The 16,381-nt window shown below is 34.0% G+C and overlaps 1 protein-coding gene across 1 annotated transcript in view; it reads left to right on the top strand.

Annotated features, from left to right (window-relative positions):
- The window catches only part of LOC145669038 (cilia- and flagella-associated protein 69-like), a 72,801-nt gene that overhangs the window by 43,521 nt on the left and 12,899 nt on the right, over positions 1-16,381 (top strand). Inside the window, exons 11-13 of the mRNA XM_081737391.1 lie at positions 5,913-6,105; positions 10,178-10,392; positions 12,988-13,191. Coding sequence (XP_081593517.1) covers positions 5,913-6,105; positions 10,178-10,392; positions 12,988-13,191 — 612 coding nt within the window. The remainder of the gene's footprint in view (positions 1-5,912; positions 6,106-10,177; positions 10,393-12,987; positions 13,192-16,381) is intronic.

A 16,381-nucleotide genomic window follows, 5' to 3' on the forward strand; every position in this document is an offset into this window, starting at 1 on the left:
ATTAATTAATTTAATTTAATTGATTTAATGTATGCAATTAAAGCATTACATTATGCAGATGTGAAATCCCATATACTGTAGATATGAAATTACGTTATGGGATATTATTACAAGTTCATGCAAAGTATTGAAAGTACAAAAGAAAATTCCAAGAATTATCATACGAAGTAATCAAAGAACTCATTACAAACCATTATTTAGACAATTAAATTTACTAACTTACCATCAATTTATATTAGATTGATGTAAGTACGTGAAACAAAACCAAGAAATGTATAGAAACACACATATACATAAACATAACAGAAGAATTAAATAAATATGCATGTTCCTTCACATAGACTGAAAACATGTAGGAAAAGTTCATTCTGAACATCCATTATATTGTTTAATCATTGTTTAATCACTTACCACAAACAATTAAAATGAACAAAGATGTTAATTGGTTCAATTGGATTGTTATACACTAAAAAGATTCAAATTAAACATAACTTTCTTACAAGACTGTCTAATTCTTTATTATAAATTAACGAGAAATGTTACAGTTTCGGAAGTATATCACTTCCTTCTTCAGACTACTATTCCAACTGAAATCCTAGATAACATAACATAATTTGTTATCTCTACCAATCAAGAATCATTCCTTTTTTCAATTTTTCATTAAAATTCAAAATCTATGCCCATTGTTGTGACAATTTTAAACTCTTAAGAGAAATAATACATTGTTAATTAATCTTTATATTTCTTTTAACATATATTAACTAAATTAAATACTAATTAAATATCTAAACATTGAAATTTTCTGTCTAATATTGAATACTAAATTTTCTACCTGAATATTGAGATAACAATATGTTATGTTATCTAGGATTTCAGTTGGAATAGTAGTCTGAAGAAGGAAGTGATATACTTCCGAAACTGTAACATTTCTCGTTAATTTATAATAAAGAATTAGACAGCCTTGTAAGAAAGTTATGTTTAATTTGTGTTTAAGATGGACACAAGGCCTCGGATACAATTTGTTTTCCAGCCTTGAGGTTTTTTTTTTTTTTTTTTTTTTGTAAGTACGGAAGTCGGCTTTGGAGAAAAAAAACACGCACGGAATATTTTCACTTGTCTTGGCGATCTTATAATTGGACTCATTAATGATGGTCTTTACTCTTAGTTCATTTTCTTTCTTTCTTTCTTAAGATTATAAGCTTCAATGTAACAAATAAGGGAGAGAGCACAAAGGGAAGGAATGTATACTCTTCACACAATAACTCTCTTGGATGTTGCCTCTTGCACATTATCCCAGTGACCCTTCGCTTCAGTGATAATTCACGCCAAAGAAAGTTCATCTCTGTATTGACTTATTTTAAACTTGAAATATTTTCATCTTTTGTAGGGAATAAAAAACTTCTCGTTATATATTTATTTATTAGATAATACAGGATAAGGTAAAAACACACTATAGACTTTGTAATAGAGAAAACAAAAAAAATGTTGCCAGAACAAAGCTTTCTAGTTTGGAGCACCGTCGTGCATGTAATGTGTACCATGAAATACAGCATAGCATCATTGTTATTTGTGTTTCCAAGTGCGAATCCTGTAAAAAACATACATATTGTATCATACAAGGGAGCTTCACACTATAGTCTGAAGGAAGACAAATAAACTATGTGATTTATTTCTTTATATGCTTACTGTACAACATTTGTTGCTGGTGCTAATACCTGCAACTGTTCTGTTGAAATAATAATATTACCATAAAGGCTAACTAAATAGAACGTCTAAAATAAAAAGAGCATTTTGCACGTCTTAATATTGTGTTGACTAGTCTTCTACTTTCATCTGTCAGTTTATCAGGATTACGCAGTGAGACTTATATAATTAAGTTGTTAGTACATACAGTCTCCGTCCGTTACTCCGCACGATAACTCTTAGATTGATGTGAATTTTTGAATTATGCTTTTTGCAATAGATAACTATAGAAAGAGATTATTTGTTAATGGAATCAATCCGTTAACGTGTTAATGGATAACGATAACTTGAACAGTGGTTATCTATGGCACATATTCCATATACGTAAGTAAATTTCTAAATTCTGTTTCTTGCAACAGATAGCTAGAACAATTATCTCAACCGACTTCGTTAATGGAATCAATCCGTTAACGTGTTAACGAATAACGACGACTTTATCGGCATCTATCTGTAGCCCATATCCCATACATGTAACCAAATTTTTAAATTCTGTTTTTTGCAATACATAACTAGTCGAGCGATTATCTTAGTCAAGTTTTTTTTTTTTTTTAGTAGAATCAATCCATTTTAGATGGATAACATGCTAACCGATATGTTATAACCAATAACGTATTAACGGATATGTTGTAACGGATAACGGTGACTATCTATAACCCATATTTCATATATATGAGCAAATTTTTGATTTTTTTTTCCAATAGATATGCAGATATACTATTTTCGTTGAGTCCGTTAATGGAATCAATTCGTTAACATATTAAGGCATAACGGCGATTTTGTCTGTGTCTATTTCTAGCCCACATTCCATATATGTAAGCCAATTTTTATTTTATTTTATTTTATTTTTTATTTATTTATTTATTTATTTATTTATTTATTTATTTATTTATTTATTTTTGCAACAGATAGCTAGAGCGATTATTTCAGACGAGTTGTTTAATGGAATCAATCTGTTATACAATGGATAACATATTAACGGATGCATTATATAACGGATAACATACTGACGTGTTCAAATTATTAGACTCAACATTCAGTTTCTGAATATTTTACTGTTCTTACAATATTATGTGATATAATACGTTCGAACTTAGTCCAAATTACTACTTTGTAACTCTGTCCTAATTTCTAGTGGGTGTGGCATATGCTTTTCAATATCAATAAAACAAATGCGTACGTAACATTCAAATATAATTACTATAAAGTGTGTATATCCAAATTGGAAACAAAAAATGAAATGGAATACTTACAAGAAAATTATCGCTCACACAAAGATTAATATTTCTTATGAAATTCCTTATTTTTTATTGTCTTTTATCTTTTGTGGCATCCTATGTACGAGTTTAGCACAATTTGCCTTCAATTCAGCAACGTGATACCACAAATGGTTGAGCTCCTTAATCAATTGAAGTTTGGTTCGAACGTACTTTTTCTCTAGCTTTTCTGTCGTGAAGCTCCAAAAGTTTTCAATCGGGTTCATATCAGGACTAGTGTCTGGCCAAGGAAGAACACTAATTTCGTTGTCCTCGAAGAATTTTGTCACAGCTTTGGCTCGGTGGCAAGAGGCTCCGTCATGCATAAAGATGAATTGTACGTCACCAAACCAGAGTGCAATCTGGTAAAGCAGTTCTTCTTGAAGAACTTGTAGGTATTAGCCGTTCTTCATTGTTTTCTCTACTATATACAGTCTTCCAGGCCCGAAGACAGAGATCACACCCTAGACCATGACTGAAGTAGGATGCTTCACGGTTTATTAAAGACATTCCAACTTGAATTTCTCCCAGGTCAACGTCGCACATATTGTGAACATTCATCAGACACGAAGACACGTGATTCATCACTGAAACACACTCTTCTCCAATCGTCAGTAGTCCAATTTTCCAGGCTTCGTGCCCATTCGAGGCGCTTCTTTGCCATGATTGGAGTAGACTCCATTTTTGTTTTCTTTCTTGACCGTGTGCTTTTATTCCCTCAGCACAAAGAATCCTTCGAACACTTTCAGACCGAATGTCTGCGCCATCCTAGCCGCGCTGAGGTATTAGTTTCAGTGAGATCACCAATACGCAATGTTCAGAAAAAGCAGATGGCTTTGCAGTTAGGCGTTCACCCACCGTCATGAGGAAAAACAGCAATAACGGTAATCAGACCAATGACATGCCGACCTTACTTCCAAATTAAAACTCAGAGTTGATCTGCTTAAAAATTTTGTGCCAGGTTTTAGTTTATACTATTGTCAATCACCCGCTTCCCTGGGTTTAAATAAGAAAAATTACTAACTTGTTCCTTTAGTCACTTTTTACTATTACTGAAATGGTCTCTGATAGACAATATTTTTCGTCTTAAAAATTAAATATTATTGTTGTGGGCTGAATTTGGATTTAAATGCATGGGAAGTGTCATTGTTCATCTCAGCAAACCTGAAAACTATGGATTCGACACCAATATCGATCACTTTCGATATTTTTTTTTATATATCTTCCCTCTCCCCCTTCCCTATGTTGTACCGTCAAAGTGAAATGATAAAAAACATCCCAGGCCCGAACATCATCTATGTGGCAAATTTTATCGAGATCGGTCGCGTGGTTCAAGAATTACTAAGTTTATTTTTATACATCTCCCCCTCCCCTTCCACTACCCTAAGCTTTACCATCAAAGTAAAATGACAAAAGCCAATCCAGGCCTAAACATCATATACGTTGCAAATTTGACCAAGATCGCTCAGGTGGTTCAAAAGTCATTAAGTCACAAATACAGTCTTTCATTTTGATGAATTTTTATATGTATCGTCGTCTGAGATTGAACACCACGTATCTCCAATTTTGGGGAATTTGGTCTTTTGATACCGTTAGAATCAGTATAGGATGGCGCACAATCTGGTTAAGTAGTACACCTACATCACGACAAATGGCTCTTTTATTTCTTCAAAGTAATACCGCGTATAATGAGGCTGAAACTAGTTTTTACACAGTTTTTTGTTTCTCCTGTAAAATTGCTGAAATGTTACTTACGCGGTATTGGATCTCAGACAACGATATATATCACTCACTCCCCTAAGTTGCACGTCAAATTGAAATGATAAAAGCCATCCCAGGCCCGAACCTCATCTATATTGAAAATTTGATCGATATCGGTTGGATAGTTCAAGACTTATTAAGTCACAAACGATAGTCACTTTCATTTTTCTGTATATAGATTGTGATATTAGAGTTTGAATTAATATGCAGGTTTATCCTATCTCGTACTTCCATTATTTTACTTATTCTAACAATTTATACTGTGTAATCATATATTTGATTGAGTTTTATAAGTCCTGTATAAGTATATATACTTACTAATTCTCGACGCGGAAACACAGTTATTGAATATTCACATAGACTGTATACTTGTTTACAATTTTGCACGAAGTGTATTCTCTCAAATTATGTATATTTTTTAAACACATGATTGACTTGGATAATGTCATGGGAACAGGAGACCAGAGCAGCTTGGACGTTGTTTCATAATGCTTTGATAATAGCCATAATCTCATATCTAATTTCTAGATTATTTGAAATTTTAAATCTGAAATTCACCTATTAGCAAGTAAGCACCTTGTATATCTGTTTCTTTTTCTTTATGTTATGATGTGGACCTATTTAGTATTATAGAGATGTTCTCGGGATATTAGCCAGGTGAAGTCCGACGATAGAGCCGACGTTTCAAGAAATGACATCGTTTTTGTCTTCAGGGCGATTATACTGAGACCAGTTCGTGTGTACTATATATAGGAGAGGAAAATTGTGTGTGTGTATGTGGGGGGGGGGGCGGGGTTAAGAATCCGTGTCTCTGATTGGTCTATAGCTTGACGTTCTCTTATACAATCGCCCTGAAGACGAGAATGATGTAAAGTTCTTGAAACGTCGGCTCTATCGTCGGACTTCACCTGGCTGATATCCCGAGAACATCTCTATAATATTCGCCGCCAGGAAAGCTTCGATTCTTATTTCTATTTAGCATTGATTTTTGTTAATAAAGAGGAATCGTTGTTGTTACTAGTACAGCAACGAGCAAAACATTAATTGCTAACATCGGCAACAAATGTTATTGATCATTACAATCTTTTTTTTTTTTTTTTTTTTTTTTTCACTATATTAGTATGTATAACCTACATACTTTGCCTCTTCTTACAGGATTCGATGTTGGAAGTAAAGATAGTGTTTCTGGGTTGCTTGGTGGATGTATGCGAAGAACCGGAAGCTGTTCATCATTTGATTACATGGCGTGGAAAGCGGAGGGAAAGCATATTGACGTTGCTTGCTAAAGCATGGAGGGAGGAAGAGAGGAAGATTGGAGTACTCAGAACATCAGAGGGCACTATTCAAGGTAACAATAATTTGATAGAGATTGTGGGTTATTATGGTAGTTTCATTTTTTAATGTAAAATCGAGTATATTGTTATCGGGTAACACTTCAATTAGAGAATCAACTCGTTTGAAAATTAATATTTAAAATGTTACAGACTAACATTCCCAATAATCCTACAACATTTATTAATTTATTTGTTCATTGCAAAAAAATAAACAAACAATATATATATGAGGTGTTCTAAAAATGGTGCCCACGGACCACAGAGCACAATTCAACAAGTCCAAATGAAGCAAAAATACATACATTTTTATACTTTTCGGGTCCTCGTCTGGAGACCCGAATTGCACTATGTGGCAACGTCGTAGATGAAGAACCATAGAATAGAGCTAAAAATCCATTCAAAAGTTGCATCAATTCTTTCCAGATGACACTTAAAGTCAATAGACTTCGACACTAGCATCACTTATTAGTGTAGCAATCGATATAACTCTTTGATGGATTTGTTGAGAAATAAAATTGGTTCCAAATTAATCTGCAACGTTGTCACACAGTGAAATTTTGATTCTCCATAACGGCTGAATGAGGCCTCGGAAGGTATTGCATCATATAACATTTTTGCTTAATTTTGAACTGTAGAATATTAATCCGTGGGCGCCATTTTTAGAACATTCGATATATACTTAAAAAAAATTATAGTACACGTATTCATATTCGGGATATTTACATGGAAAAATAAAACATATTTTCATTGTGCGATGCTATATAAACATTGTATGTAAATATCTATGTTAGTTTGGCATTCGCAGACTAAAATGTACTTTTAATCCATTAATTTTCTACGAAACACTTTGGTAAATTCTTTATTCTTTTCTCCCATATATTACATTAAATGGAGATAAGATGTTCAGTGCAAAAATACCGGAAACGTATGTAAAAGTAGCGAAAAAAGAACAAACAGAAAAAAAAGACGGCAAGAAAAATAGAAAAGAAAAAAAAAACAGTTTTAATTTCATAAACAGTAACTTTCCTACTAATGTGTGCTAGCCAACAAGCCGAGGAATGGAACAATGATTTGTACCGTTATTTTTTAATCGTTTTTATATTTTGCAACATTTGCAACATGAATCCGATCGAGGAGCGCGGTGGCTCAGTGGTAGAGCGTTCACCTCCGGTGCTTGGGATCCCTGGTTCGATCCCAGCTTGCGCTGTGTGGACTTTGTGGTGGACAAACACTGTGTTTGTAGGTTTTCTCGGGGTTCTCCCGTTCTCCCCCACTTTCCATCACAATTGTACAAAATTACGAGGTCTTATAAGTTGTAAAGCTATGTTTAATTTAACGTTATTATTTTATGTCTATTCAAATTTGTACCGTTTTGTTTTCATTTTGTTTTATTATTATTCCTTTCTTTTATTAATGCTCATAAAAGTTGGGAATAAATATAGTTAGAATAGAATAAAATAGTTAGAATAGAAAGAATAAAAGAAGTTAGAATAATTTTATTTCAAAACTTACTGGATAATACGTATGCATTATCCATATATATCAATATCTCTAGTTGAATCATAAACTAAACCAACTTTTCTTGTGAGTAGTAAAATTATCAGAAGAGTACTAGCAGATACCGGCGCACTGTCAGTGTATGTACTGTTGTCTTTATTATAAAGAATTATCCAGTTTTGATTGTTACCAAGCGTCACAAGGGAGATGAGCCTGCACGTTTCTTGAATAATGCTATCCTAAGATTTTGATCTTCAAGGGGAAAAAAGTTGTTTTTGTTTGTGTGAGAACTATAAATATGTAAATATTTAATAATTATATAGGATTAACCTAGGAAGTCATCAGATTGATTCATATAATAGAAATAAGGATTTTGTTTGTTTTCAAGATGTATGTTGTTTATCTGTTTACAATATGAATGCTGATGCCATTGATATGCTCTAAATTATACCGGACCCAATCAGGTCCTTTCACCTCTCTTCCTGGACCTGATATCTGTAACTATCACTATGTTACTAATCTAAGTAAAATGAAAATTCTCCAAAATTCCAGTAGCTCTATTTTACGACAATCTAATTTTATGATGATAACGAGTCTCAGTCGCAGGTAGAAGAAGTCAATTGATTGGCATAATGTTCTCTTGTTGTGTTTGTGGCTTGCGGATACATCTTCGTTCCTGAAACAAAGGAGAAAAAATATTAAATAATTATATATATATAAGCAAAGTGCAAATAAGGTAATCTGAAGGAAAGAGGTATGCAATAATTACGTACAACGTAAAAACAAATGCAAGAGGTTAGATAAGAAACAAATGTAAAAATTAAGAAACATAAGCTACTTATAACTGAATATATAAAATGATGGAAACGTACCGCAATCAACTCAAACAGAAATGTATGAACTTAAACAATATCTTTCTTAGTTAAGCTAGTCTTAAGTTACGTTACTCTACTTAAAGTAATTCTAATCTCAATATAATTTAAACCTAATACGAATACATTTATCTATGAAGAATTGTTATCTTTGTTGGAAGGAGACCAGAACATTTGAATACTGGACTTACGTTAATCATCGTCGAAAAATTGAATTAAATTGGTTCTAAATAATATAATAATCAGTATTCTCTATTACTTACCTTACTATTCAACATTTATCTATTGTTTCTTAATAATAAGACGTATTCTACCAACATCAGTCAACATGTCTTGTTCTGCGTAGTCAATGTCTATATGTTTCCCTCTGAACTGATTAACTTCCAACTTTTCTAAAGTCGAAAAAATATCTTGAAAGTTTTTTTTATTTATTTATTTTATGTCTGGAATGCCTTTTGCCTGTTATCCGTCTCGGAGATAGCGACGAGTGTATCAAGAGCCTAGATTGCATTATCCTCAGCTTGATTTAACTAATTTCCAGAACTCCTAAATTTGTTTGTGTCGGCTCGCACTTGCTTTTAGTGGTTTACAACCATCGGCTAGGGTAGAGACGTATGGTTATTATCGATCAACATTGGATCAAATCTTCAACAATCATCGTGGCACGTGGACTGTTCAGTGCAACTGGCTACAGACATCGTGTCAATTTATATCGTTGCGATGATGAAGAGAGGAAAACTATTATATTTTTAAAGATTTTTATAAACAGTAAATTATTGGACTACAACTACATATGATTTTCGTTGCCAACATAACAGAAAATGAATTTTTCATGAGATGTTAACTTGAAATGTCTCTTCTGGATAATTTTCAAATATCTCTCCAAGCGATCAACATAGCTATTACATGTGTAAATAATCTATGCACAATCTGTCGAATTTCCATTGTACATTGTATTTACTATCTTTGTCTTTTAAGTTTTACGTCCCACGCTTATGCCAGCTAGGCTAAAGGAAACGGTGATTATGAGGAATGAATGAAAGTGGGAAGAAACGGGAAAACCCCGAGAAAACGCATGCGCACGTTTTTTGTCCAACACATAGCTCACTTGGCGCGAGTGAGATCGAACCCCATGCACCAGAGGTGAACACTCTACCACTGAGCCACCGCGGTTCCTTTGTCTTTTATATTCACGTTATTTTTGTGTATGATATAGTGGTACAGTGGACTTCAGGCTTTTATAAGTATGAAAATAATATTAAACTAAAAGTATTATTATTATTATTATTATTATTATTATTATTATTATTATTATTATTATTATTATTATTATTATTATTATTATTATTATTATTATTATTAAGCCCAATAAGAAAAAATAGACGAAATGTTGATTCTTTGAATTCAGGCTAATAAACAAATATTGTTTAAAAGCAACGCGAATTTTCAAAAGATCTCGTATTTATATTTGAAATATGGAACTGAACTGTTTGTTTATACAAGCGAAGTTATCAAATAAGAGAAAAGTGTATTATATTGTTGGTATGCTTTGTAGAAATTCATAGAGTAATCAGGGTCTATCACAGTCGTAATTTTTAACTGTACATCCTTTCTATTGATGAGACAGTAACTTACCAAAAATAAGGAGAAATTACTACTAGTTTGGAAGATAATTTAATAATATATTATATGTTGGTAAATAACGATTATTTTGTAGATATTGAAGCACCGTTGATGGGTAAACTTCAGAGAGACATTGCTTCCTTGAAGAACCGAGACCGAAAATCGAGTTCTACAATAACTGATCTCTTCGGAAGTGTTCGGCCAAAAGCCTACGCGCTCTACCACAAGATTAAGGAGGAACAAACTGAGATGAAAGACGTTATTTCTTCCTTTCCTTTGACTGAAGCCGTTACATCACATGAAGACAAGGTAACAAGGAGATAGCAGATTGTAGCACAAGCTAATGAAGGAAAGTTTTCGTTCAAGTTGTAGACTTGACTTTTATCAACATTTATCGTGCACCACACAAATAATACTTACATTTACTTGCTTATTTATACAATATTACCACTGTTTGAACTATAACATCCACAAACAAGTCAACAAACCGCTTTCGTATCCAATGTACTACAATTTAAGTAACTCCGTCGATTTTTTGCTAATTATATTGTTAGCATCATTAACACAAATGATTTGATATACGCATAATAATACTATGTGAAATAAATTAATATAAAGGTATCAAAACACTTTATGCGCTATGTACATGTAGAACTTTATACACAATATTAATACACTATGCAATCATTCTTCTTTTTATTGCTGTTTGTTTCAGGATACCACCTCCTCTTCAGGTTTAAGTTTGAGTCCTTTAAATAGATGTACAGTCTGAGTAAAAAAAAAAAATACACAGAAAATATGTTATTTTCTTCTGTTGATGTCTCTACAACACTGATACATAACTTTTTCGTAATAAAATATGGTGAATTTTGTGTTCGAGCTTGCTTCTGTCCTTAATCACGCTACTAGCAAGGTTGAGAAACAGTTTAATTATTAACAACACGATATCACTTTCACACTGTGTAGCATTCGAACATACACAGCAACAATTGTCTACAAACGTCGTGACCAATGAGATGAATACAATAGCATGAAATTTCTTTTTTAGGAAAACAGTGGCAATTGAAAATGAAATGAAATCTTTGAGTTTAACGTCCCACGGTTATGCCGGTTAGGCTAAAGGAGACGGTGATTATGAGTAATGAATGAAATGGTGGAATGAAGAACGGGAGAACCCCGAGGAAGCCTACGCACACGGTGTTTGTCCACCACAAAGTTCACTTAGCGGAGACTGGGATCGAACCCGGGACCCCAAGCACCAGAGGTGAACGAACAGTGGCAATTGAATGGAAGTCACTTTCTGTCCATACGCCTAACATACATGAGCGATTTCTGCGCCGGATCTTTACATAAAAGACAATAAAATAATTTCCATTTTAAGCAAAATGAAGTAAAACTCTATATAAAAACATTTTCGGGGGCACGTTCAGACACTAGAGCACTCACCTTTGATGCACAGGGTTCCTGGTTCGATCCGAAGTATGTGAAGTTGTGGTGAACGATATCGTATTTTGGATTTTCTCGGGACTCTTCTGTTTCCTCCCATCAAGTCTTTCACAATCGTTTACTTGTATTAATATTAATATTTCGTCTCCTTTAGCCTAAAGGGCACAATGGTAAGACGTTAAACTTTATTGTATTTCATTTCAAACCATTTTCATTTGTAGTTGTGATAGCACTTACATTGTTGTTATTATTGTTATTTCTTTGTAATTCTTTGGTGATGTAAGAATATTAGCTAGCATTCTATAATAATAATAATAATAATAATAATAATAATAATAATAATAATAATAATAATAATAATAATAATAATAACAACAACAACAACACCCAAATTCAGTCAGTCAAATTGAGTGGCTACGTAGAAATAAGCTAACATTAAACACAGCGAAGTTAACGTAAGATTGAAAACATTTAAGGGTAATAATTAACGATAAAGTGCTGAATTATGTTTCTGCCATCAAGTTTCTTGGTCTTTGGGTTACAGATACTTAGATTGGAAAACCCACATTCAGAAGTTATCTAGTAAATTGACTCAAATTTTGCATGTTAAAGCTTGTAAGAAATAGTGTGAATCAACATGTTCTGCCAACAACTTATTTTGGACTTTTTCATTCAAAATTAAAATATTTTGTGAAACTCTATTGCATTATTAACACCTATAGTCGTTTTAGAAAAGAGAGCTTTACGGTTTGTAATGGGAAATCTCGAACTTCTTCCAAATCTAAATACCTTGAAATTTTAGCTATTCCCAGAGCATGTGTCTATGAACACACAAAATTTTGCAAGGAAGGGTACACTTATAGATGCAAGCAACCTCCGGTTAAATTTAAATATTCACTTGCATAATGCAAGTCTAGCATAGAACCTTCATGTAGAGTCGCCACTCTAAAAATACCAAGAATAACACATCTATGATAATAATTTTTATGCCTCTATTAAAAGCAAATCATTAGGTTTTCAATGGATAGTTAATGTTTTCTCCTTCAGCCCTGTTTCCATCCGGTCTCTGAACTCCGTAATCAATAATAATATTAGATCATAAAAACATCATTTGTTTGTATCTAATAGCATTAAAAACTAAAATGAAATACTATGTAAGGTAATATTCATCTCACATGAAAAATTAAGTTATTATTTATTAAGCTACATACCTAATATTTTATATAAGATTTAAATATGTAAACATTTATACAGATATTTTTGTTCTGATGTGTCCAAGTGATATGTTCATTCTATTAACAATACACCATACACCATACAATAGATACAATACACCATACTATCTTCAAACAAATTCAGCATTTCAAGTTGATAGTCTGGTTAAAAAGAAAAAAAAACTTGTATTCTCTTTCACTGTTTATTTATTTATTTATTTATTTATTTACTTTTTATTTTTAGGTGACTCTGGAGTTAATAGAGGAGTTCTTATTATTGAAAGTGCATGAGATGTGGAATGAAGTAGCTGAAGATTTAGATATAACGGGTACAAGACTCACGAGCTCCGATGGCACAGTGTTGGAAGTTGTACGGAAGAGAAACACAGAGTTTGTTCAGAGAGTGCAAAGGAAACAAATTAAGATTCTGCACAAAAATGACGAAATGGTAAGAGAAATAACATTCACTTTTGTATACCATAATTTATCAGATAAGGTCTATTCTTAACCAAACACAAGAGGTTTCTACATGATTGTTTTCTGTTTACAAGATGTGTTCAATAAAGACTGGCACTACTATATCGTATAATAGTAACCCTTCACGCTACCTCTGGACTCGAAAATGAACTATGTATTTGTGAAGTTTTGTAACGAGAACGTACTCAGTCGAATTGTTGCAGTTGGTGAAATTGGATCTCGTGTTCGCTTCTTCTGAAGTGACAAGGTGCCTGATAAACGCGAGCGGAGATACTCCAATGCATTTCACGTACTATTGAGCAAGGACGCTTCTACAATAATAATAATAATAATAATAATAATAATAATAATAATAATAATAATAATAATAATAATAATAATAATAATAATAATAAATATTTTATTGTCATTAAGCTATACATAGCAATAGACAACGTCATAATAGATAATATTATTAGTACATATATATGAATGAATAATAAGCTATGATTAAATAAGAAACAAATATCCATATAAAATAAATAACAATAATAGTATATGTTAAAATAATTATTAACACAGATTCAAGATTAGGAAATACTTAACGTTTCTATTGAGCAATCAAAATACTCCTGTAAGAAAGGAAGGGCGTTATTATTAACCATTTACTATTAACTCTGTCTACGTGCTCACTTGTTAGTGTATCAGGCAACTAACTAACTAACTCTGTGGCCTATGGAACCCGGAAGTTCAATGCCGCGTTCACAAAAGCTCTCCATTGGCTCCTTTCCTTAGCCAACTGGATCCAGTTTCTACTTTGCATTCCTATTTCTGTGAGATCCGTCTTACTATCGTCCTCTATCTGCGTCTAAGTGTTCCTAATGGTCGTTTTCCGGTTGGTCTTCCAGTTAAGACTTTGAAAGTATTCCTACTTTCTTCCATCCTGGCTACATGACCTGCCTACCTGAGCCTCCTAGATTTGATGAGCCTAACAATGTTGGGTAAACCATATAAATTATGTAGTTCCTCGTTAAGAAGTCTCAAGCAACTTATACGATTTTTTTTTCTCATAGGTTATCTGATAACTGTTTAACGTTTTAGACAGTCTTAGATAAGGAACATTTATATATTTGTTATTCCTAGTGTTATACAGATGAGCCTCTTGCCTAATTTGTAAACTATGAATATTATTTTTTATTTAGAAGAGTGCTGTATAAATGTATCAGATCTTAAGATTGATAAACAAGGGTCACCAGTGAACAAACTTGTGTGAGTTTGAAATTCTTCTGATGGTCTTTTTCTGTATTTAAAGAATATTATATGTAAACAAAACTCAGGAGAGCTTTTGATGTGTCCCTGATGTCTTGTCGAATCTATTTTCAAAAGTACAAAGCACTTAACCCTGAGAGCTGTGAGGTTCACGGAGGAGGCGCATCGGTTATAGTATTTTGGTCTAGGAATTAATTCGTGCGGTTGGACAAGAGATGGCGCAACGAACGGAGCGTCCCACAGTTCCGTGTATCCACACATGTGTTGCAAACCCCTGTCATCGCGTATCGTTCGTAGTATAGGGCAGTGGATTAAAGCGTCAACAACACCAGTTTGTAGTTAAGTGAACATGGCGCAATTTGTGCCTGATAAAGTGTTTTTGCGGGGTGTCCTGCTGCATTACTTTAACATGCAGAAAAGTGCGACTGAAAGTCATCGTATTTTGGTGGAAGTGTATGGTGACCATGCTCTAGCTGAGCGAACGTGTCAGAAGTGGTTTGCACGGTTTAGAAGTGGTGATTTCGGCTTGGCAGACCAAGAGCGAGCTGGACAGCCAAAAAAATTTCAAGACGAAGAATTGACAGCATTGCTCGAGCAGGATTCGTGTCAAACGCAGGAACAACTTGCAGCAGCATTAGGCGTTGATCAAACAACAGTCTCCAAACGCTTGAAAGCCATGGGAATGATTCAAAAGATGTCACATTGGGTTCCACATGAATTGAAAGACAGAGACGTTGAAAGACGAAAAACCATTTGCGAATTGCTGCTTCAACGACAGAGCAGAAAGGGGTTTCTGCATCGAATTATTACGGGTGATGAGAAGTGGATCCATTACGAGAACCCTAAACGAAAAAAGGCCTGGGTGAAACCAGGTGAACCAGGTCCATCACAACCAAAACGAGATATTCACTGTGCAAAGGTTATGCTGTGCATATGGTGGGATATGAAAGGTGTGGTGTACTATGAGCTGCTGCAACCGGGTGAAACTATGAATGGAGAACGTTATCGACGACAATTAATGCGTTTGAAGCAAGCTCTGGCCAGAACACGACCAGAATGGGAGAACAGACATGATAAACTTATTGTTCAACATGATAACGCTCGCCCACATGTCGCAAAACCGGTCAAAACCTATTTAGAAAATGTCGGATGGGAAGTTTTACCCCACCCGCCGTATTCACCAGACGTTGCTCCTTCGGACTGCTACTTGTTAGATTGCATGAACAACGATTTGATTGGACAGCGGTTTACTTCTTCAGAAGATATCGAAACATGGGTCTCTGACTGGATCGCTTCCAAGGATGAGGACTTCTTTCGCCACGGAATCCGTACATTGCCTGACAGATGGGCGAAAGTGGTGGCTAGCGATGGACAATATTTTTCTTAAGGTATTTATGTATTTTGTGTTTGTACTACAGCTTCAATGTGTGCGTACCAACCGCACGAATTAATTCCTAGACCAAATATTAACGGACGAAGCAACCAATACTGCAGCTTTCACTATTCGTTCTGAATTACATCTCACTGTTCGACAACTTGAAAAGATTTGATATCTGTGAGAAGCACTCATTTACGGTTTTCATAAGTATTTGAACATCTAGAGTGTGTGCACGATAGGTATTGCGGCTACTTACTTAAGAGCAAAGTAAAACTGAAGTTCTGAATACAAAATGTATCTGTACGTTACCAGATCTTCAATACAACACCGGCTTTACTTCTAACGATTTTCTCTGTATCCTTTGGCCAAGAAGGCTCTTAAGTGAACTCAATTTGATGATGAAAGTAGTAAGGGGGAGACCTGAGGAAACTTTTTGGCCCCTGGGTCCCTGCCTCAGGACCCATAGTCCCTGGCCCGGGGTCAATGACCTAGGGGTACCATGGCCCACCCCTTAATTTTGGCAGGGGTACATAGG

This window comes from Thermobia domestica, chromosome 13 (genome assembly GCF_964235325.1).
Source record: "Thermobia domestica chromosome 13, izTheDome1.hap1.1, whole genome shotgun sequence".
Classification (NCBI taxonomy): domain Eukaryota; kingdom Metazoa; phylum Arthropoda; class Insecta; order Zygentoma; family Lepismatidae; genus Thermobia; species Thermobia domestica.